This window comes from Periplaneta americana, chromosome 5 (genome assembly GCF_040183065.1).
Source record: "Periplaneta americana isolate PAMFEO1 chromosome 5, P.americana_PAMFEO1_priV1, whole genome shotgun sequence".
Lineage (NCBI taxonomy): Eukaryota > Metazoa > Arthropoda > Insecta > Blattodea > Blattidae > Periplaneta > Periplaneta americana.
Window position 1 is genome coordinate 121882370 of NC_091121.1, and position 22975 is coordinate 121905344.

A 22975-nucleotide genomic window follows, 5' to 3' on the forward strand; every position below is an offset into this window, starting at 1 on the left:
CCACCTGAAGATCTGGATATAAGTAACATCAATGTCCATAAACTACGACAAAATCTTAGGAAACAAGAGTACGACAAATGGTGTGCGCTTCCACATAAAGGAAAAGGTGTTATTTTATTTCAAGAATATACTCCCGGAAATAAATGGATTTTTTCTAAGGAGGGTCTATCTTCCTCTGAATGGCGGGACGCACTTAAGATGAATGCTAACGTAGCACCAGTGAGAAGTCTTCATGGGAGATCCTTGGACGGTTTCCGTTGCAGATACTGCAACGAGATTGAAACCTTAGCACACGTCCTAGGATCCTGTCAGCATGGAGAACTCCTGAGAAATTCACGCCATCATAACATCCGAAAACTAATAGCACAAGCCCTTAGAAACAAATCCTTCGAGGTCCATGAAGAGGTGCACTGCGTTGCGTCTGAAGGCGGCGGAATTAGAAGAGCGGACATCGTGGCTCTAGACAAGACTAATAGTAAAGGCTTTATACTGGACCCAACTGTTAGATTTGAGATGAGCCAGACCCAACCATCCGAGGTCAACAAAGAAAAACAACAAATTTATGAGCCTACTATTCCGTATTTTCGAGAAAAATATCAGATGGAAGGCACCTGGGAAGTACATGGTTTAATGATCGGAGCGAGGGGCACCATCCCACGATCAACTGTAAACACTATCAAAACATTTGGAATCCATGACATCATTCCAAAAATAATTACTTCAACCATTAAAGGGTCTGTGGCAATTCTGAAAAATCATTTATACGGAATATCATAATACCCCCCCCCTTTTCTATTCGTTAGTGTGTGATTGTTACAAATATATGTACAAATTTATTATTTCTTAAACTTAAGCTCCTAGTTCACATTTAAATTTGGCTCATCTATCTTACTGTAATCATTACTATTCTTATATGTGTGTTATTCTGTGTTTTTGGCAACCCAGGATGCCTGGGCAGACTATTTCTTGAAATAAATTATATATTATATCATATCACGAAATAAGCTTGGAGTTAAGAGCCCCCCAATTGATCTGGATGCCTTGAAGAAAGCTGTTGAATCACTTATTGCTCCTCCAAAAAATAAAATCTCAATCAGAGAAGCCTGCTCAGATTTATGATAGCAAATACATTTTAAATATGATTGTCAGTTTTTACAGCTATATTCCCACTTATATTCCATGTGTTCCAACTTACAAGAGGGGTGTTCCAAGGTACATGAACCTGTTGTACCTTTGAACACATTACATATCCCTTCATTTTATTTTTTCCATCTTTAATACATCTTTAAAAAAAAGAAAATGGATACAGAAAGTTGTAAAAAATCTTCAGTAGTTATTTCAAGCATTCTTTCATTTAAAAAATTTCATTTTCCAAAATTAAAAAGAAATAAACTGTGAAGTGTTGAAAGGTACAACAGTCTCCCCTATTTAACAAACCATGTGTTCAATTGTTATTTGAGTTCCCAGGCTACCAGCATATGCATCATTACTAAACTTGTTGTAATTCATTCGAGCTCTTCATACTATAAATTTTCATTTCTTCAATCCTTTCAGACGATAAGCTTTACAAACTTATTTCCGCATGTTGCTTAGCTACTTGTAATGCCGATATACTTCATACAGCTTACTAGTCATCAAAGGCTGCTAACGGTTTTTATCATTTTGTCATTGTGTTTTCCATGGTTCTCACTGGCATCTTTTGTTTTCATATTTTTTTGCCCAACTCCTTATACCACTGAGGTGATGGATATGTTTTTGTGCGTAATGCTGACTTCGTTTAGTTTCCTTTATTGCTGACGAAATAAGTCCTGTTCACGAAGGCCAATATTGATAAAGAATACTCAAAATTAGTTGTCCTTTTGAGAACTCTTTCTGGACACTGTCCCAGAGGTGGCACCGTTGACTTTTAATACACACTTGTAGGTCGTTTGTGATGATTCTGTGATTGATAGTCTGTCTAGAATTTTTAAAAGGATACAATGGCATAATCAACTTCAGTTTAAAGCATAATTCTGAATTGTTGAGTGAGATTTTATAATCAGTGATTTTGAAGTTAGTAAGATGCTGTATTAAAAATGAAAGTTGAAGATGACATATCATATGCAGGAAGACCTTTACATATCAAATAATATGACGAACTTGGTTTTATTTCCACAAAAGATGGAAACAAAAACTGCGAAAAATGCACATTTTATGGCTCAACAATTTGGAAAATACGGCAACACAACATCTTTAAGAACATATTAGAATATGTAACTTATTAATTTACTTCCATGAAAATAAATTATTACGCCATGTAGAAAATTATGTAAAATATTAGTTTTTTTTTCATGCGACGTAAATTACGTTTAATTTATGTAAAATATGTGTCAAGTAATTTACGCTGCCAATCCTTCTAACACCACAGCAGCAACTGGTAAACCATCATAGTATGGATGTGAAATGCATAGAAAATGATCAGTTTCTTTCATCTGTACATTATTCTTGTAATGCTATGCTCCTCATATCTGATGTATGGTAAAAGTAGAAGAGGAGTGTGGAAGATTATGGTACGGTAAATATCCTCCTTATAATGAAGGCAGAAGGATGAAAATCTGACCACTACAACTGAATTTAAGTTTGGTTTCCAACAGTGGCATGTATAGAAGCTGTCCGAAATAATTCTGTTAAGAAAGCAGACCACTTTTCCACATTTAATGGTATTGACCTTTCTCACTTCTTTTTATTTTGCTGGAATGATAATGATAAGTGCTAAATAATTTTCCGTAATGCAGGCCTAATTTTACATAGAACCCAAACGACACAATCATGGATACAATTTCTACCCATAATTATGTGTAATTATTTGGTATAGTGCAGGTTGTAACTACAAGCCATTATTCATTTGTTTTTTATGCAAATTCCTCTTGACACAGCTTTCATATTTAGAGATGAAATCTGACCCAGGTCCCACTCAATCATTCGCTGTTAATTATTTACTTCCTACTACATAACCATTTATTTCTTTGTTAGTGAAAATGTACTGGTAGTGGAAACTCTTTCGGAACTTTTGTATCTGCTTATAGTTTGTTAAATGTTTTTCATTACTGTAATATACCTTATCCTTCTAATATAGACTGTCTGGTCCAGGTGTTTTCCTAAATTCCTCTATTGTTAATGGATGCCTTAAGGATTCAAAAGTTAATAAAAAGGATTGTTGTGTAGTTTTTCTGGACATCTCTAAGGCGTTTGATCATGTCTCTCATCAACACATTGAACAAACCCTCAATGCTATGCCTATACCTCCAAAACTCAAGACGCTTATAACATCGCTTTTAATAGGAAATTCTACTACTATCACTATTAATAAAACTAAAAAGACAGCCCCTATAATGATCAAGCAAGGAGTTGCACAGGGGGCTCCACTCTCACCAATTCTATTCAATGTTGCCATTGACTTCGTGATGAAGGAATTAAGCGAAAGTAATATCTCTGGAGAATATGGATACAATATATCACCTCAATTAAATAATCTTTCCATTCTTGCATTTGCAGATGATCTAGTATTATTGTGTAAAAATAAATCTGCCGCTCAATATTCAACATCGCTGACTATGAATTCCTTAGCTAGAATTGGTCTTGAAGTAAACCCGCATAAAAGTAATGTTATACACCTACGTAAAGGATGTCTCTGCTCTGATTCCCTCACCTTGATCGATGGACAAGAAATATCTTGCATCAAATCGGATGAAGTTATAAGATATCTTGGCATTACTTTTAATGATAAAATAAAATTTAATGCGGTGCAACTAATTGAAAAACTCACAAAAAATCTTAATCAGCTGGTCACTTCACCCTTACTCATGCCTGACCAAAAGATAAATATATTAAATCAATATATCTGGCCTCAATTGGTTTACCCCTTCCAGTGTGCTCCTTTAAAAGATCTTAAAGTGAAATTTCTATCTGATATTGACAAATTAATTCGCAGCGCTGTTAAGGAAATAATTAACATTCCTACTGACACCCCGGATGCTATGTTGTATGCACCAAGAGATTGCGAGGTTTAGGAGTATTTAAAGCCCAGTGGGAAGCTTACCTTCAGCACTTAAATATTTGTCAAAGACTTTTACATGTTGACAACCCTCATGTAGCAGCCACTCGAAATCTTCCAAACGAAATTGAACATTGCATCAAACAATTACCAATTACCTTCAATTGCTTTGAACGTATTTCTTCTCAAGAACTAAGAAACGCATTGCGTGAAGATTCTTTTCATCAATGGAGCAAATTGAAAAGTAAAGGTTTGGGAGTTGTTTTCTATTCTCACTGGAAGAAAGGTAATTCGTGGATCTCAACCAAAAAAGGGACTTTCGAGCAGTCAATGGACGCAAGCCATTAAGATGAACTGTAATACAATACCTGTACGTACTCTCCCTGGTAGAACTCTTGACTCAACCCATTGCAGAAGATGCGACGAGCAAGAAACGCTTCCTCACGTCTTGGGTTTCTGCCATCATGGAGAATTGCTCCGAATCAACAGACATAATACGGTTCGTTCTCTCATCGCAGCTTCAATGCGTCAGAATGCTTCCTATGAGGTTTATGAGGAGGTTGGTTGTGTCTCTTCTGATGGCTCTACTAGACGGGCTGATATCATCATAATTGATCGGCAGAAGGATAAGGGTGTCATTTTGAATCCCACAATCCGTTTTGAGATGCATGAGCAACAGCCACAAGAGGTGTGTCGTGAAAAACAAGTCATATATGAGCCTTGTTGTCAGCATCTTGGAGCACAATACCACATCACCAGGGAACGGATTTATATGGACTAAAAATATATGAAATATGTAAATATATATGTAGTTATTTTTACCAAAATATGGAATTAAATATGGATTTTTACCAAAATATGGAATTAAATATGGACTTAAAATTATAAAAAAATGACTATGTACGTTAAATATTGGTACATTTTAATCAAACTAAACAAAAAATATAATGGACGTACCTTATCTTCCAATGTAGTTTCAACAAAACACAATTTTTATTGTCTGTTACCATAACAATAGGTTACAAACATTTCTTTCAAGTGCTGAAAAGTGAATCTTCTTCTATTGTCTCTGAGGATAGATTTATACTGACTAAAAGAGCGTTCGACGTCACAAGAAGTAACTGGTACATAATTCAATTTCACAATGTCTGCTGGGGATAAGTCCAAGTTAATCTTCACTGTTGATTCACCACTCATCACAGCAACAACCTTTTGTAGTTCTTCATATCCAGGGTTTTTTGAAAGTACAGTGTCCACCTTAGCTCTTACTGCATCTGCAACTTTACCTCTACCACGATTCAGTTGTTCCACAGTACTATTTATAATTTCAAAACTTTCAGATAGTGAAAGGTGCCTATTTTGGAGACTTTTGAGCGTTTTTATGATGCATGAAAATGTATGCTGAATGTGAGCTAAGTCATTCTTCACACTTATGTCACAGGTAACTGTTTTCGCAGTATCAATTGAGACTGCATCTTCAGAGTCCAATGCAAGGAGAACATTGTTAATAGAGTCTATATGTTCGGCATAATATTCAACTGCTTCTTGCCATGCACCCCATCTAGTTAAAATTGGCTTTGGTGGCAATGGAATTTCAGGGTACATTTCTTTCAACACGTTAACTCTACTGGGAGCTTTGAGAAATACTTTTTTCACTGATGAAATCAACAAATCTACTTTAGGGAAATTGTCTCTGACCACTTCTGCCACACGATGAAATGCATGCGCCACACAAGTAAAATGAGTCAATTTAGGATATACAACAGATAATGCTTGTCCAGCTTTGACCATATAAGGGGCAGCATCGCTAATAAAGAATAACACATTATCGTACATAATACCCTTTGGCCACAGGATACCCATAGCTTCGTTGAACAGTTTAACTATAGTTTTGTTATTGCACTTTTCTAGAACATCACAATGTAAAAGAATTCGTTCAGAATATTGTTCACTTAACAAACCGATAACTACATTACCAACAAGTCTACCTTCTTTGTCGGGAGTCTCATCAATGGAAACCCAAATTGAACTATCTTTAATTTCATCTCTTATCTTCTGTATTGTCTCATCGTAGATGGATGGAGCATACGTCTTCCTAAGTGTTGACTCATCCGGGATTGTATGTTGAGTATATTTTTCAAGGAATTCCCTGAAGACCTTATTCTTTAGTTTGTAGAGAGGAATATCAGCAGAGATGAGAGAACGGCACAGGTCGATGTTAAACTCAGATCTTACATTCGATGTTGTTGGTTGTGTTAAAAACAATTGTCTCTGCTTGGAATTTAGTTGTTTGTTGGCCTGATGTTTACTAGTTGTAATGTGTTGTTGCACCAGGAACTTTTGTGTAGATGATACTGCACACTGACACAAATTACAAAATAATATTTTATTGTCAGTTGATAAACCATCTTCTTTAAATTCTGAAATGTAACTTGTTAGTTTTGATTTTAAATTGACTGAATGACGTACTTTTGGCATATTTACCGTCTTTATAGTATGATTTACAAAACTGAACCTATGTGTACTCTGACTGGCATTTAACTGTTGAGCTGCACAACTGAAGTCTGTTAAAAATTTTAAATTAAATTAATACAGTTTTGTAACTTACTTTCCCATTGTTGATAGGACTGCTAATTTTCAAATAACTCTGATGTTAAAGGGATTACTGAACATGTGTTTAAATCTCTATTGTTGAAATGTATTTTTAAAAGTTAATGGAATTTTGTTTTGTTTTATTGTTAAACCTAATATAATATGGACTGTTTTATATGAAATATGGAAAATATATGGAAATTAACGAAAATATGTACTAAACTCTAAAATATGGAAAAATATGGAAAATAAAAGTAGGATTTTTCAACCCTACACATTGTGAAACATAAAGATAATGCAAAATATAAATTATATTAGCTTTATAAGTAAATATGTATTTACATATAAATCCTTTCCCTGCACATCACACATTGGACAGTTTTGGGCTCATGTTCGGTGCCCATGGCACGATCCCACGTGAAACTTTAAATCAACTTAAACAATATAAAATTTCTGATGCAACGATTGATGCCATAGGATCTCACGTGTTAAAATCATCCTTAGCTATAATTAGTAATCATTTGTACCCAACAAAAGTTTTATTGTAAATGATTTCCTACGTTTTCTTATCTTAATGTTTTTTCTTTTTCTTTCCAAGTGTCACAAAATTGTTTTGTTTACTTATTATTCTTTATGAATTGATTAGTAGGCCGATCTATCGAACCCTTATTTAGGGCGGCTTTTGTTCCTACAAATTATCTATGTGTCTGTAATTGAAGACCTGAGAATGATAAGTGGATAAAGACCATTTTTTATGAAATTGAGATTTTAATGCGAAACGCAACTATAGCTCTTACTCCATCTTTTGGTGTGAAATGGTAATCAAATACTTCATACAAAGAGAACTAGATAGCTCTGAATATCATCAACTTTTAGGTTTTCACTTTTGTTGAGAAGGATAATAGGACAAAGACCAGACATACTGTTCTCTCTCAGTGTGACACACAACATGCTCGTTTCTGATACGTTTGTTGCTATGAAGAAAGGAGTACATGTGAGTGAAATTAATTTGGGTTTAGCTAGAAATTTGTACGATTCCCCATTTCCAATAAGTCAGAAAAACTGGCTGATATTTTGTAGCTTGAGAAGTTCCTTCCTCCAGTGTATAAGCAATGATATGATCATATTTGTGAAGTAGGTGTGGATAGTAAAGAAAAGGACACAGATATGGACTCAGTGACAATACTAGCAAATGAACATGATATGTTTCCTCACAGCAGACATTAATATTTGGTAAATAATATTTATATTTATATACACTTGTTGTCTCGAAATAATTTGAGAGTGAGAACTGGATACCTTTATTGCTTATATTTGTTAAAAATAATATAACTTAAAGGGACTTAGTTAATTTTCACTACAATGGCATGAAATAATTATTTTCTTTATGCTAAAACATATTTTAAGTAAAGTTATTAAGGTAGATAGTGTTTTAAGTTCATATTTTTATCATTTTTTTATTAAAAGAAATTCAGAATTTTGATTGAGAATGAGAACTGGATAACTTCATTGCCATTTTATATGAATAATTCATTGGAAGTTCAATTGATATTTACTTTAATAGCATGAAATATTAAAAATATCGGAAATTTGTGAATGACTATTAACACATTTACTGAATGATGAAAGAAAATGATGGAAATCGTTTTTCTCGATTATCTCAAAACTACTGTCTTGGTCTTTATCCACTTATCATTCTCAGGTCTTCAGTTATGCTTGCGTTCGGCTCTTAATTCTATATGGAAATATTGAGGATGATGCAAATTACCATACTGAAAATTTCACTATATTCATAATTCTGAGGTTAATTATGTTAAGCCCTGTGGTGAGATTTAACATCTTTGATATTATAAATATTCCTTGCTGCCATATCATTTATCTAAAAAAATTTATTGATGTGTAGAATCACTTTCAATATCTGCATAGTTTAAAGGAGGATCAAAATTTTCCATTCATTATATTCAATACTTTGGCAACTTCAGTGTCTGTTCCCAACCTGCATAATGTAGCTGGATCTCTATTCTGTACATCTAGGTTGCTAGTGATGATTTCAACAAGATTGCGTGTCAGTGATATTACATCCAAAATAGGGACACAAGATTGAAATCTTCCATGCAGTAATGTGATTGTGATCCTGTAACTTGCTATTGCGTTCTACAGTCCTAGAAAAAAGTTTTGTCGCACAGATACTTCAAAATTTCCAGAAAGGAGATAGTGCACATGATCATACAACGAAAGAAGACTAATTTTATTACCTCAACGTCCTCTTGTGAACTAGGTCGCTCGTCCTCTGATCATGTGGACTGCCTCCTTTCTCAGTTGTCCACTTTATATTCGTGTGAAAGCTTCCTTATTGTCGCTATTTTATGTTATTTTTTTTTATGATAGCGTTGCAGAAACCAATGACAGCACTGTGTCATCAGAGTTCATAAGCTTTGGACACGAAGAACTCACGATTATTTATCAGGTTGCCAAGCATTCTGTTCATTCGACGAAAATGTTGAGGGCTCATACAGATGAAAAGCGATTTAAATGCAATGTCTGCGAAAAGTGTTTTTCGAATTCGAGTAATCTGAGAAGGCATGTCTTGAAGCACACAGGCAAAAAGGCTTTCAAATGCGATATCTGTGGAAAGTGTTTCTTTGAACAGCGACATCGGAAGTCCCATGCACGTCAACATACAGGGGAAAAGCCATTCATATGCGACGTTTGTGGGAGATGCTTTTCGCATTCTGGTACTTTAAAAAGCCATACACGTCAGCATACTGGAGAGAAACCATTCAAATGCAATGTCTGTGGAAAGTGCTTTTCGCAGTCGGCTACCGTACTTAGTCATGAACGTCGGCATACAGGCGAGAAACCGTTCAAATGTGATTGTGGAAAATGTTTCTCGCAGCTCAGTAACTTAAAATCGCATGAGTGCAAGCATACTGGCGAGAAACCGTTCAAATGCAATTTGTGTGGTGTAAGTTTTCCGTATTAGGGCACATTAAATCATGAACGCCGGCACACGGGCGAGAAACCATTCACTTGTGATATTTGTGGATTTTGTTTTTCTCAGCTAAGTTCCTTACTCTCTCATGAACGCCGGCATACTGGCGACAAACCATTCAAATGCGACTGATGCTTGTGGAAAGTGTTTTTTCTTGTTATGTAATCTAAATACCACATTCGCCATCATACTGGACAGAAACCATTCAAATGCAATGAGTATGGAAAGAGTTTTTTCAGCCTAGTCACCTAAAAAAACATGAAATCAGATGGGAAATCATTCAAGTGCAATGTTTCTGGAGAGTGTTTGTCACGATCGAGTCTTCTAGAAAACAATTAATAGCCTTCTCTCAGTTTATACTATTACGAATGTTCGTAACAGAAAATACAATGGTATCTGAAATGCTATGAAAGTGATAAGTTCAGTACTTAACAAGTTGCGAATTCAGGGACAGAAAAGTCTACAAAATGTTAAATAAAGCCATAGTTGAATGATATTTTATGTGCTTATAAATTAATTGAATTACTCGCCATATGAATGATTAGTTGCCTGCTACCGTCGAGAGTTTGCGAGATGACTTGGCGGATTTACGAGCTTGTAATTCTCTTCGGATTTCCGTTGTCCTGAAGAAGAATCGACACTTTAAGTAGTGGTAAACCAATTTAAGAATAATATCTATGATGTGTTCTCTGCAACAACATGCTCCCGGAGACTGGATCGTAAGAGCGTCAGTAGTGTCAAGACAGTCATAGAAGATATCACCCCACATTGCATTCGCTGAACTAATCTTTTCTTTAATTTTCATTTCTGTTTGAAGAAGTACATCATACACAGCTTAAGAGGAATGAGTTAAAAAACTGACGTTCCTACCAGATCCGTAGTCTTTGATTTGGGTGAGAGCTGCACAATGTTTAGACACATTACTTTCCTGTCGAAGGGAATGGGCACAGAGGGTACACGCAATAAACTTAGAGGGATGATTTACGACATAACCTGCCATGTGATACACTAAACATCTGTCAATCAACACGACAGGAGTGGTATTTACTAACTAGGGCACAGCACTTCCCCAGTCTTGACCATGTATTTCTTCACAAAGAACAATTTTTTACTTTTATACAAGTTTCTACAGACTTCTTAATTGCCTTATTACGTAATTCCGCATTTCGCGCTAATGTTCGCATTTGGTTCACAAAAGATGTGAGTAGTTTATCACTTTTCGGTTCACAGTTTCCTGCAATGTTAAGAACCTGCTTTGCAGGGACATGAATACATTGTAATAAATGCATATGGAGGAAATCTATCGTCGAAGTATGGTCATCTGAACTGAGTGAACGTAAAATTCCGAAGAGACGTTCCAAGGTGAGTTTCCCTGTTAGGACATATCTGTATCCTTTGCTCCAGAGTCATTCACTCATTTCTAAGGTACTCTGCAAGGTTACTACTAAAGATGCCATTGTTATACCAGAAGCAAATGTGTTGGTTGTAGTTCTGAGACATTCAAGAAAATCAATAAGGAATATGTGGTCAGAAGAGTCTTTATAAAGAGCATTAGCAGGAATGTGTGAATTTAATGCGTCGGCAATACAGTTTAAATGCCTTATAAATTCTTCAGTGTCCTCACTGCCCTCGAAACCCGATGACCTTACTTCACGATAAAATTTGATACCTTTGGCGACATTATCATTGAAAAGTTGGAATGCAAGTCTGGCATTCAGTCTCTCAAAGAACGAAGGGTCTAAATGAACTGGTCCACACCTGTGGAGTAACGGTCAGCGCGTCTGGCCGCGAAACCAGGTGGCTCGGGTTTGAATCCCGGTCGGGGCAAGTTACCTGGTTGAGGTTTTTTCCGGGGGTTTTCCCTCAACCCAGTACGAGCAAATGCTGGGTAACTTTCGGTGCTGGACCCCGGACTCATTTCACCGGCATTATCACCTTCATTTCATTCAGACGCTAAATAACCTAGATGTTGTAAAGCGTCGTAAAATAACCTAATAAAAAAAAATGAACTGTTGTCAACTTGGGACAAACTCTAAGATAAGTCTTCGTCAAAAAGTCTTCTATAAAAACTGAAATTTATATTTTTCTCCTTGTAAGAGAGTTCAGTTTAATCGTGGAAATAATTATGCATTTTAATATATGCACCAAATCTGAGAATGCCCATGTCTTCCTGTTTTTGTTGGTCGGATTAGGAATACAGCATTGTGCCGGAAGTTTTTTTTCCATTGATTTCTAAAGATTTCGAAGCCTTTTGTATTTGTTTGACTGCCATCACAAATGAAACAGACTACTCTCGCCCCAACTGCTTCTAATTGTAATATAACTTGAATAAGAATTTTAACGAGAATATGCCTGGAGTAGCGTTTCTGCTAGCGTAAATAGCAATTGGCTGAATCCAATTTTGCATAAATGGCACAAACGTAAGTATTAGTGCATGATTTGCTAATTGCTTCTTTTGGACATCAGTCGTGAGATCTCCGAAGTCAACAAATCCGTCCACTTCAAGGAAAGAATTATTAAAGTGAATTTCTTCTCTGAGTTTGACTTCATCGAATATTATCACTCCGTAACGTTTATTTTCATCTATTTCATTTTTATAGAAATCTGAAATAGCACCCAAGGAATGTAGATTTACACCATATGGATACTTAAGTCCTCGGCAAAGTTTTCTTAAATCCTTTTCTAAGGGAAGAGGCAGCAAATCATGTCACAAACAATGTCTATACTTTTTTGGTGATTTTACCTTACACTAGGGCTGGGCACTGGGAGCAAATCCAGACTCTAAACAGGGACACTTAATATTCATGTCACGGCATCAACTCTGTGCGGTGTTCAGCAGGGAAGAAAGGGGGTTGAATAGAAGTCATATGGCTCCCCATGAGAGAGTAGAATTTGCCCTTGGCTTGGTGACCAGCCCTGTTTTAAACAGCAAACACTCTAAAATAAAGTCAGCACTATATCTCACTCCATTGGGATTTTTGAGTCCACATTTCTTTATCATTGCATCTATAATAATTGTTTGCTTCTTACTAAGAAATGTACTATCTCTATCCTCAATTTCTTTACATTTTAACTGCTTTTCTAGCAAACAAATTCTGACTTTTGCCGAGGACAGACTGATTTTAGCTCTTGTGTACTCTTGATTCAAAATTTTAAGTTGCTTTTTCAAATGTAATATTTTATCAGCATGAGATCTATGTTGAATTTGAATCATACTAGCTTTATTACTGCTAGACTGACCTTGATCTTCAATTTGATCAACTGTTATTGTTGGATCTCCATCATAAATGTCTGCATTCTTCTTTCTTCTTTTTCCTGTGGGTTCACCATTCTTCTGTCTCGTGGATAATTTCCGATGTTTTACCTGACTTGATAAATATTTAGGTAAATTGGGGAAAATATGAGGTACAGCTATTGGTTTCAACAAAAAACGCACTCGCGATTTTTCTGTCTTTTGACCTTTTGTAATAAAACAGTCTGATTTTATAATCATATCTTCGGAAAAATGCACATCACAAATAAGGTTATTTACCGAAAGCTGCCTGTCTTTCCTGAGGAATCGCTCTGGCCAATTTCCCAAACTCATCTTTCTCTTTGGGAGGTGAAAAAAATATATGTTGCCACTTTTTCTACTGTATCCGGATCTACAACCCAGAGCAAAACAGTACAGCATTTTTGCAATTATTTTGTAAACCACTACACAATATTCTTTTGTCACTGGTTAATTAAAAGTACAACAAATTGAAGACTTCTACACAACCCCCAACAACAACACAGCATACTAACCACTCCTACCATCTTTGACCATTAAACTGGCCTTCTATGCCCAAGGTTGCGGGTTCGATCCCGGGCCAGGTCGATGGCATTTAAGTGTGCTTAAATGCGACAGGCTCATGTCAGTAGATTTACTAGCATGTAAAAGAACTCCTGCAGGACAAAATTCCGGCACATCCGGCGACGCTGATATAACCTCTGCAGTTGCGAGCGTCGTTAAATAAAACATAACATTTCACCAATAAATGCGCGAGAAATTGTATTTTCGAGGTATTTGACCTCAGATAAACGATAGATCTTAGTGATCAAAGCGCCACTAGTTCTCAGGTCCGCCACCGACAATGACAATATTTCTGTTACATTGTTCCCAAGTCATTATATTCCAGAAATGTAAGTTAGAAGAACAGAAGAGCACTTGCTGCTACTACTAAGGGCTAGTAGAATGTGATAAAACAGCAGTAAATTATTGTAGCAATATTGTACTCACGTACCATTCTTTCCCACTGCTTTCTACTCTCGTGTGTCGTGACGTCAGTCAGTCTTTCTAACTCTCACGATCAGTGTATGTACAAAAAAAATACAGAAGCACACATCGCAATCTACTTGGTTGATTGTTTTTTAAATAATTTCCCGAAATAGAGCAGGAAAAATTATGTTTAGTTTGATTCAGTTAAACGAGCATTGAGCGACTTCCGCCGATTTTGGAATAGACACCGACGCAGTTAGGCTAGGTTAGGCTTTATTATCCCGTCAAGATGAATGTGAAAGCGATTAAGTGTGATTTTTTTGTTTTCTATGTTGGCAGTTCAAGTGCGTCAGTGTCTATTCCAAAATCAGCGGAAGTCGCTCAATGCTCGTTTCACCTTTGATTCTTTTTTATTTATTTTATTGGGTTATTTTACGACGCTGTATCATCATCTAGGTTATTTAGCGTCTGAATGAAATGAAGGTGATAATGCCGGTGAAATGAGTCCGGGGTCCAGCACCGAAAGTTACCCAGCATTTGCTCGCATTGGGTTGAGGGAAAACCCCGGAAAAACCTCAACCAGGTAACTTGCCCCAATCGGGATTCGAACCCGGGCCACCTGGTTTCGCGGCCAGACGCGCTGACCGTTACTCCACAGGTGTGGACCCCTTTGATTCTTTGTAGAAACAGTACCGGTAAAGTTTCCTGATCATTTTCGATGCCAAGTATGTGTTTGTCGAATAAATATTCCAGTGAAATATAATTGTGTGTGTGCTTATGTGTGAATGTGTGCCCTAACATGACATACATAGTAATTTATTATACAAGTCTTGAAAATTCTAGTCTATCTTGAGAGCAAGAATGTTTGCTAAACAAGACCAAAGCCTTAGTGGAGTAAACCTGCGAACAAAGTAAAATCATTTTTAACATGTCTATTATGCAGCCTAGAGACAATTCCCTGACTTCTCCACTACTGTACTGTCGCTCGTTATACTGATGTAAATACATATTAAACAGGGGAATGTATAGCTCAGCAGTAGAGCATTCGACTGCATAGCACTTAGAGAGGTCCCCCAGTTCAAAACCTGATGGCCCTAAATTTTTAATTGCTTCATGTAAAACAATTTTTTAAGCAATTTATTTAATTGTTTGACTGTTTCTTAACCAGACACTGAAGCAGACCTGTTATTGTTTAAACCACTTTAATTGACGAGTTGGATTGTTGCTATGTGGAAACATTCGATAATCAGTATAATTGGTTGTTGAAAGTCAGCGTTACCATCTTTTGCACTTCTTCACGGTTTAGGCTGTTTCAGCCTGATCCAGCTCCAAATTGTTGCTGTATCCATCTTTTCTTGAATGTTCCTTGTGGTTTATAATTTAAGACTGCCTTGGGTATTCTATACTCTGTCATCCTATTTAAATACTGTTTCCAATTGAATCGATCATTTGTAAAACCACATTTTTACGAAAATGAGGTACTGGTACTAAAGCAAGCAGTAGGGGTAGACGCATCATTTCCAGTCGAAACAACGTGAGTCTGATCATTACTAAGTATTTTGTAAAGTCTTAAAATATTGAGTTCCTTTCTAAATCACATCAGTCCTGGACTCACGTGATTTTAACGCATAACGCCATGATGCATTTGCTATCATGCACTTCTTTGTGAAGATGTTGGACAGTTAGTGTAGTTCCAAGAGTTTTGTAGAAGTAAAAATATGTGTGTACTCATACATTGCCTTAAACATGTGACAAACTGGTTTGAAAATGAATAGCCTACTCGGGAATAACTTTTTTTAATTCGGCTATAATATTTTAAATTTAAGTAGTAAATATCAACCATTTTTAATCTGAAATAAAAATAATATAAATTGATTGAAAAATGAAAAATATTGTATTTCACACTGCAAGTAGCAATACATGATATATTGTATTAGGATACTGAAGTTATTATTATTGGTGGGTACTTGTTAAAACAACATGAGTCCAAGAACTTAACAAATATTTTAAGATATGAAATGAGATAATTAAGATACAATACTTTTGTAATTATTAGACATGCTAATGTATGGTCCTTCTGTAAAAATTTCACATAGCTAATATCAAATCCATTAACTATATATAGTTTTTTTTCTATTTTTCTCGAAACTTGTTTCCTGTGACTCATGTGGTTTTACAAATGACTGACTCAATTTGTCCTATATTGTATTGTAGTGTTGTTCAGTTCTTCAATATTTAATTGATGTATTATTTCTTTATTCTGTATTTATCTAATCTTTGGTATCCTGCTATGGGTCTAAGGAAATTCATTTCAGCTGTTTGTATTCTTGTTGTATGTTGGGACGTCATTGTCCATGTTTCGAAACCATAGATAATAATGTGTAATGCCATTGTCTTATATAGTTTTATTATTTAGTCCTTTCTGACCTTGTTTTTTAGTGTTCGTTTGAACGTACCTGTTATATAGCTAAACTTATTTACTTTATTGTTAATGTCTATTTCATTTGTAAATGCTATTTCGCAACCAAGGAAGTTAAATTTTTACACCTGTTCGATAGTTTTATTTTCTAAGATTATTTTAGACCGAACTGGATGGGGGTCTTTAAAAGTCATTACTTTTGTTTTTTCCGGCGAAATCTCCATTCTATACCGTATTTGCTCGCGTAATTTGCGCCCCCGCGTAATTTGCGCACCCTACTTTTTAAGGGATTATTTTGAACTTTATTTTTGCTCCGCGTATTTTGCGCACACATTTTACGTACATATTTTTTTCAGTGTAGTAGGAATTACGTACATATTTTTTTCAGTGCAGTAGGGATTTTCCTTCCCTACAGTCCATCGTAGGTCATTCACCAGCAACTGAAGTACCTGCTTCAGAAAGAAACCCCAAAGTCCCGCTACTTTAACAATGCTTGTCCTTGGTAGAGACAAGTTACCGGTATAGAAAATTAGCCCTACCGTAAATACTTACCTATACATATACTAATTGAGATAAACTCAGAACAGGACCTCTTATTTGAAAAATCCGCATATTTTAAGCACCCCAATTTTTCAGTGGCCAAAGTTAATTAAAAAGTGCGCAAATTACCCGAGCAAATACGGTATGTTTTTGCAATTATTATATTTAACGTATATGCCATTCTTTGCAGTTCATCCTCATTTTTCTTTTTTTTTGCCAAAATTACCTGGTCATCTGCGAAGGCCAATGTTTTCACTGCTAAATTTTTCAAGTTAATTTCTCCAGTTATTTATTGTTTCGCACTAGTATTACAATATAATAGTCAAATTTTAACATGCTTGCCCAGCATTAGAAATGACTATCTAAAGTAAACATAATAGTTGGAAAGATTTCGTAGCTCTCTGAAAAATGTACTTATTACATATATGTACTTAATTGATATAGTTTATAAATGAACTCAACTGTCTTCGTTTTTTCCAGTATTTCTTAAGATCTTCCGTCTGCCTTTCATTGTTTCTTTATTTCTTTCTTTTTCCCTAGTGTGTTTTATAGAGATATTCTTACCTAGTAAGCAGCAGAATTTCTTATGAATTCTCCAAATAAATGCGACACGTCATCTAGTTGCCAGAATTTTTCTTTCTATAGAGCACATATACGATTTATGTGAGAAATGTTGCTCTTTATATGTTATCTCACATTTTTCCTTTTGTGGATGAAGATACATTATACTAAATTTTCTCAACTACTTCCAGATCACCTTCATATTTGTACTTGTTACGCAGATTCAGATTAATATGTGAGAAATAAATCTGAGCATTCTCGCCCCAATCATTGCTTACTAATTATTTACTTCCCACTACATTAGCATTCCTTTGCTAGTGAAAATGTTTAATGGAAAGCTATCTAAAGCTTTATACCTGTCTAGAGCACTTGGTATGCTACCATTGGGATATTTGTAAGTTTGTCATTATACTATCATTTCTCTACACTTTTCGCTTTTATTTTATATATACTGAAATTTATGCTCGACCATGCCGAAATGTAGTAATTATATACCTGGTAGTAGCCCTTTAATGCACCTCATTAAAGTAAACCTATTCATTATAGTTCAGTTGTTCAGCCAATGTGAAATCACCATTGTAGCATTATAAAAGCGCAAGTATCGATTATTCTCGGATATGCAATCAAAAGACAACTAGTGAAACGTCACGGAGGCTGGAAATCCAATACTGTCGCAGAAGGTTATGTTCTGTTACTATAATAATTAGCGTTAATTGTAAATAATATTCAAATAAATTCAATTTGTCATCTCGTTTTTCAATTCTAAATCAATTTCCAGGTTATATCAAGATTAATGTTCATGTTATTCTCTAGATTATATCAAGGTCAATGACATTCGTTCCTCGGAAAAAATCAATACTTTCGCGTCTGCGCACATCTCACAATTTAGAAGGTCAGTTCCGCTCCTCACTTAGATAACCATAACATGAATACCTATGAATAACTTCAAGTTAGAAATATGGTCGAGCATAAAAAGTCGTATGAAACTTGCCTATAATGGTAATTAAGACACTCGTATGAAAATTATGAAACTCGCTTGCGCTCGTTTCATAAACAAACATACTCGCGTCTTAATTACTACCATTATAGGCTCGTTGCATAATGTACTATTGTTTCATTAATAATTTCATTATTAACTAGAGTTCGGATATTTATGGCATATCATATTTTTTTCCTGGCTTTCATTTCAGTCATAGTGTTGAATTAAACACAAATTAAACGTTTATGATTACTTTTAGAGATGTTTTATGTGTCATATATTTGCATATATTTAGGTCGTTTTCTCAATATTGGTCATATTGTGCATATTTTTACGTTTTAAAGTTATATTTAGGTTATTTGTGTGGACGTGATCTTCTATTATATTATATTGTATTGTATTTATAACACTCCATGGTATTCGTACATTGCTTCACAGGTAGAATATGGAACAAGTTAAAAAAAAATTAATATTACTATAAAGTCTTAATTTATAGTCACAGTCTAGTTGAAATATATACAGAAGAGGGTTACAATATAGTCTACTAGTACAACACAAAATTTTAGTACTGGTATCAATTTCATGAAGCAGTGTTGAAGTCATGAATTCACCTACAGAATAGAAGGCGTGAGATATTAGGTATTTTTTTAATTTGGCTCTAAATAATCTTATGTTTTGAGTTTCATTTTTTATATCCGTAGGGAGGCTGTTAAAAATGTTTACTGCTATATAACGCACTCCTTTTTGATAGCACAATAGACTTGCTGATGGGGTATGAAAGTCATTTTTGACGCGTATTTATGCTATGAACTGTTTAATTAGTTACAAAGTTTTCACGATTACATACAAGGAAGATTATTAATGGAAAAATATACTGACAAGCCATGAGCATTATTTGTAGTTTTTTTTAAATAGTCCTACACGATTCCCTAGATTTGGCACCTACTATTATTCTAATTACCGTACTCTTTTTTGTAGTAGAGATATATTGTTACTATCTGTGGAATTTCCCCAGAATATTATTCCAAAATTCATTACTAAGTGGAAGTACGCAAAGTTTACGGTATTCATATTTCCTATCTTTTGCATAGATCTAATAGCAAAACATACTGAATTTAGTTTGAGGGTAATTTCTTTCATATGATTTTACCAATTTAACACATTGTCGATTTTTAAGCCAAGCAATTTGATTGTTGTTGTTTCCATTAGAGACATATTGTTAATTATTGCGCTTGAAATTTGCGAGGTTGAATTTGGGCAGGATTTAAATTGAATTGTGTTAGTTTTGTTACTATTTAATCCTAATTTATTGATGTCATCTGCAAATAATATGAGACGACCTAACTCTTCACACATACACATCATGCATAACATGATCCACCGAAGTGGTGTGTACTCTATCTACAGTATGCGAAACTCGAATCACACAAAGTGAAGTGGGTAGGCATTAGACACACACATACATATCTTTTATTAGAGGGACAAGACCATTTATGAACACTAGAAAAAGTAGGGGACTTAATATTGATCCTTGAGGAATTTCATTATTAATAGTTACTCATGTAGAGGTAGATTTCATAGTTGTATTGATTTCTACTTTCTGTTTCCTATCTACGAGATATGAGTGAAACCATTGGTGTGCAGTGCCTTTAATTCCATAATAATCTAATTTGTCTAGCAGCATTTTATGATTTATACAGTCAAATGCTTTGGATAAATCACAGAAAATCCCTCCAACTTGTGTTTTTTTATTAACTGCCTCCAGAATTTTGTCAGTTAAACTAAATGTTGCATTTTCCGTGCCTTTATTTTTCCTACATCCAAACTGTTCTGGGACTAAAATGTTGTATCTTTCTAGATGATTATATAATCTTAGTCTCCTTTAAGTCAAGCAACAACACAGTTCGATCACCTGAACCACCTGCATGGTAAATAGTCACTGAAGATGGAGAAGTATCTCCGAAACATGTCTTACTATAACTAATATCTTTAACAATCTTATTGTATTTATTAGTGTTCACACAACTGTAACATATCACCTTTAATGTATTTCACCTTTAATGTATTTTAATCTTTTATACATTACTTTTTCAAAGTTTTTGGAGAAGACTAGGTCTGTAATTTTCTGGAAACATTGTTTCTCCCTTTTTGAAGATAGGAATAACCACTGAATATTTTAATCTTTCAGGGAATATACCATTGAACATTGAATAGTTACATAAATAACTTAGTGGCCTAATATGTGAAGTCTCTTTTAATATTTTGCTTGTTATTTCATCATACCCTGAGGAGTTTTTTGACTTTAGATTTTTAATAATTGGAATTTATTTCTTGTTTCTTTGTTGGAAATATTTGAATATTTGGGAATTTTGTTGGAAAATATTGTGTTAAAGAGTCTAAACTGTTAGTAACATTATCTTGCGGGATGTTGAGGTTATCAGTTATTGTAAGAAAATATTTATTAAATATATTTGCAATTTCATTTGGGTCTGACGTTTTTGTATTGTATAAGTGTATAGTTTGTTACTTTACTTTTTGATTGTCCACTTCCCTTTTAATTATGTTCCAAGTTGTTTTGATTTTATTATCACAGTATTGTTAGCTTTTTGGATCACTTTGTGTAATATATTTTTGAATAAATTTTATAGTGTTATTTTAACCAGAATAATTTTTTGTTTTCAAATTTAATAAAATTGAATTTCTGAATGCATTAGCATTTATGAACGTAGAATTTTCAGAAATTTTTGTTATCGCATTTCTAGTTCCTGAGATATGATGTGTTGCGAAAACGCATCACTGGGCACATAGGGTAGCAATTATTACTCACATTGTGTTTTTAATATGATGAATTAATAATTAAACAAGACGACATATTTTGACCTAACCTACTTTATTACCATGCACAGAATGTATTTTACATGATCTGAGACATTATTTCTGAAAATTAAATTCTTGAAAATATTTAACATTGGAAGAAACAAGATTAAAAGTTTCATTTTATCTCATTATTTCTGAAAAAAAAATCTTGGAAATATTTAACATTGAAAGCAACAACATGAAAAATTAACATTTTACATCATTAGAGACATTATTTTTGAAAAGTAAATTCTTTGCAAGCAACACCTTGAAAAGTTTATATTATTTACATCGTTAGAAACATTATTCCTGAAAATGAAATTCTTGGAAGCATTTATAATGCAAAGCAATGTCACATTTTAGACATCGTTTAGTTTGACACAACAGTCACGACAGAATTGTCATTCCAGCGACATATCAGTAATTTAGAACCTTCATCGTACTTCATATCAAAGAAACCTCTCTGTTTTCTTCATATCAGCCAGATTTGTTAGTGGACACTTCTGTCCCTGTAAGGCCCATACCTATTTCTGTGAATATATCTACAACGTTCAGTGCATTTCACTAAATGAGGAAAATGAAAATTATGCATACAGTAGGCAACACTGTGAGACAATGAATCCAGTATTGACTAGGCTATGATACTTTATTTTGGAAGAGATGGACTAAAACAATTTATGCGAGGAAAGCGAATTAGGTTTGGCTACAAAGTTCACTTTCTCACATAAGTTCATCTAGAAAGGGCCTCACCTTAGACAACCTATCACTCTTGTCAAGTTGTGTGTTGCCATTTAGATGAAGGTTTCTCATTATTTCATCAAATCTATTGCGTCTCATAGCTCTGACTATTGAATCATTTCTTGTGTCGCTGCTCTCTTCCCAGTATATTCGACAGCGTGGGACTTTAGTATATCCACTTACAAAAAGAATCCCAAGGAGTGTTTTGAAATCATTTGGGGAAAAAATAAATTTATCCCAGCCTTTCTGCACCGCATACACAACACTTTGGTTTACAATATCAAGTACAAAATTTTCATGGAAAAATAATTGAAAAATATCAATTGGCAATAAGTTCTTTTCATGTTGGGATTCGACTCACAATTTTCAATTTCCTCATTTACTTTTCTTTTCAGTTAACAGTAACTTGGTAAATCACTCTTTTTCCATTTTCTTACAATAGTCCCTTTATCTCCTGACAGGCTCTGATATTTCACGTATTTCTGCACCTTCTAGCATCTATTCATTCTGTGCCTGATTTTATATTATTATATAAACTTTTCCATATAATGAGGACCATTATCCCTTCAGCCCCCAGTGACAATTTAGATTATTTATGTTTCCATCGAAGTCCTCGTCAGCACTGTCTTCATCGATATCACTTCTAGCTTCCGGTGGAGATATAAAAACATTTATAAAATCTGCCTGAATTTTTGGTTCTCTTCCATGATTGTCATTATTTCATGTACACTCAGGCCCCTTGAATATAAAACATGAATAGAATAACTATTTCATGCGAAAAATCGAATTCCATAAGTAAATATATATAATTATTTCACTAATCTCAGAAAGACAGTTTTGATATTCCATGTGCCCGGTGTTGCAAAAACGCACCACCAACATTCAGGCATACATTACAGAAGTAACGTTTCATGCAATGTCCAGCTACTTTCACAAGAAGTGTCCTAAGAGTCTTTAGATTGTAATATATATATATAAGAAAAGGTACAATAAAATTATAAAAATAAACAAGAATTGCATTCCTT

At 34.6% G+C, this 22975-nt stretch overlaps 1 protein-coding gene across 11 annotated transcripts in view; it reads left to right on the top strand.

Moving 5' to 3' along the window:
- Positions 1-22975, top strand: part of LOC138700126 (zinc finger protein 235-like) — a 345990-nt gene that overhangs the window by 111933 nt on the left and 211082 nt on the right. For 3 of the 11 annotated variants that reach the window (XM_069826471.1, XM_069826470.1, XM_069826468.1), the window contains exon 5: positions 9014-10800. The exons of the other annotated variants lie outside the window; for them this stretch is intronic. In XM_069826471.1, coding sequence (XP_069682572.1) covers positions 9014-9608 — 595 coding nt within the window. In that variant the 3' untranslated portion in view covers positions 9609-10800. Of the gene's footprint in view, positions 1-9013; positions 10801-22975 lie in introns of those variants that run through there. 11 annotated transcript variants of the gene reach the window in all.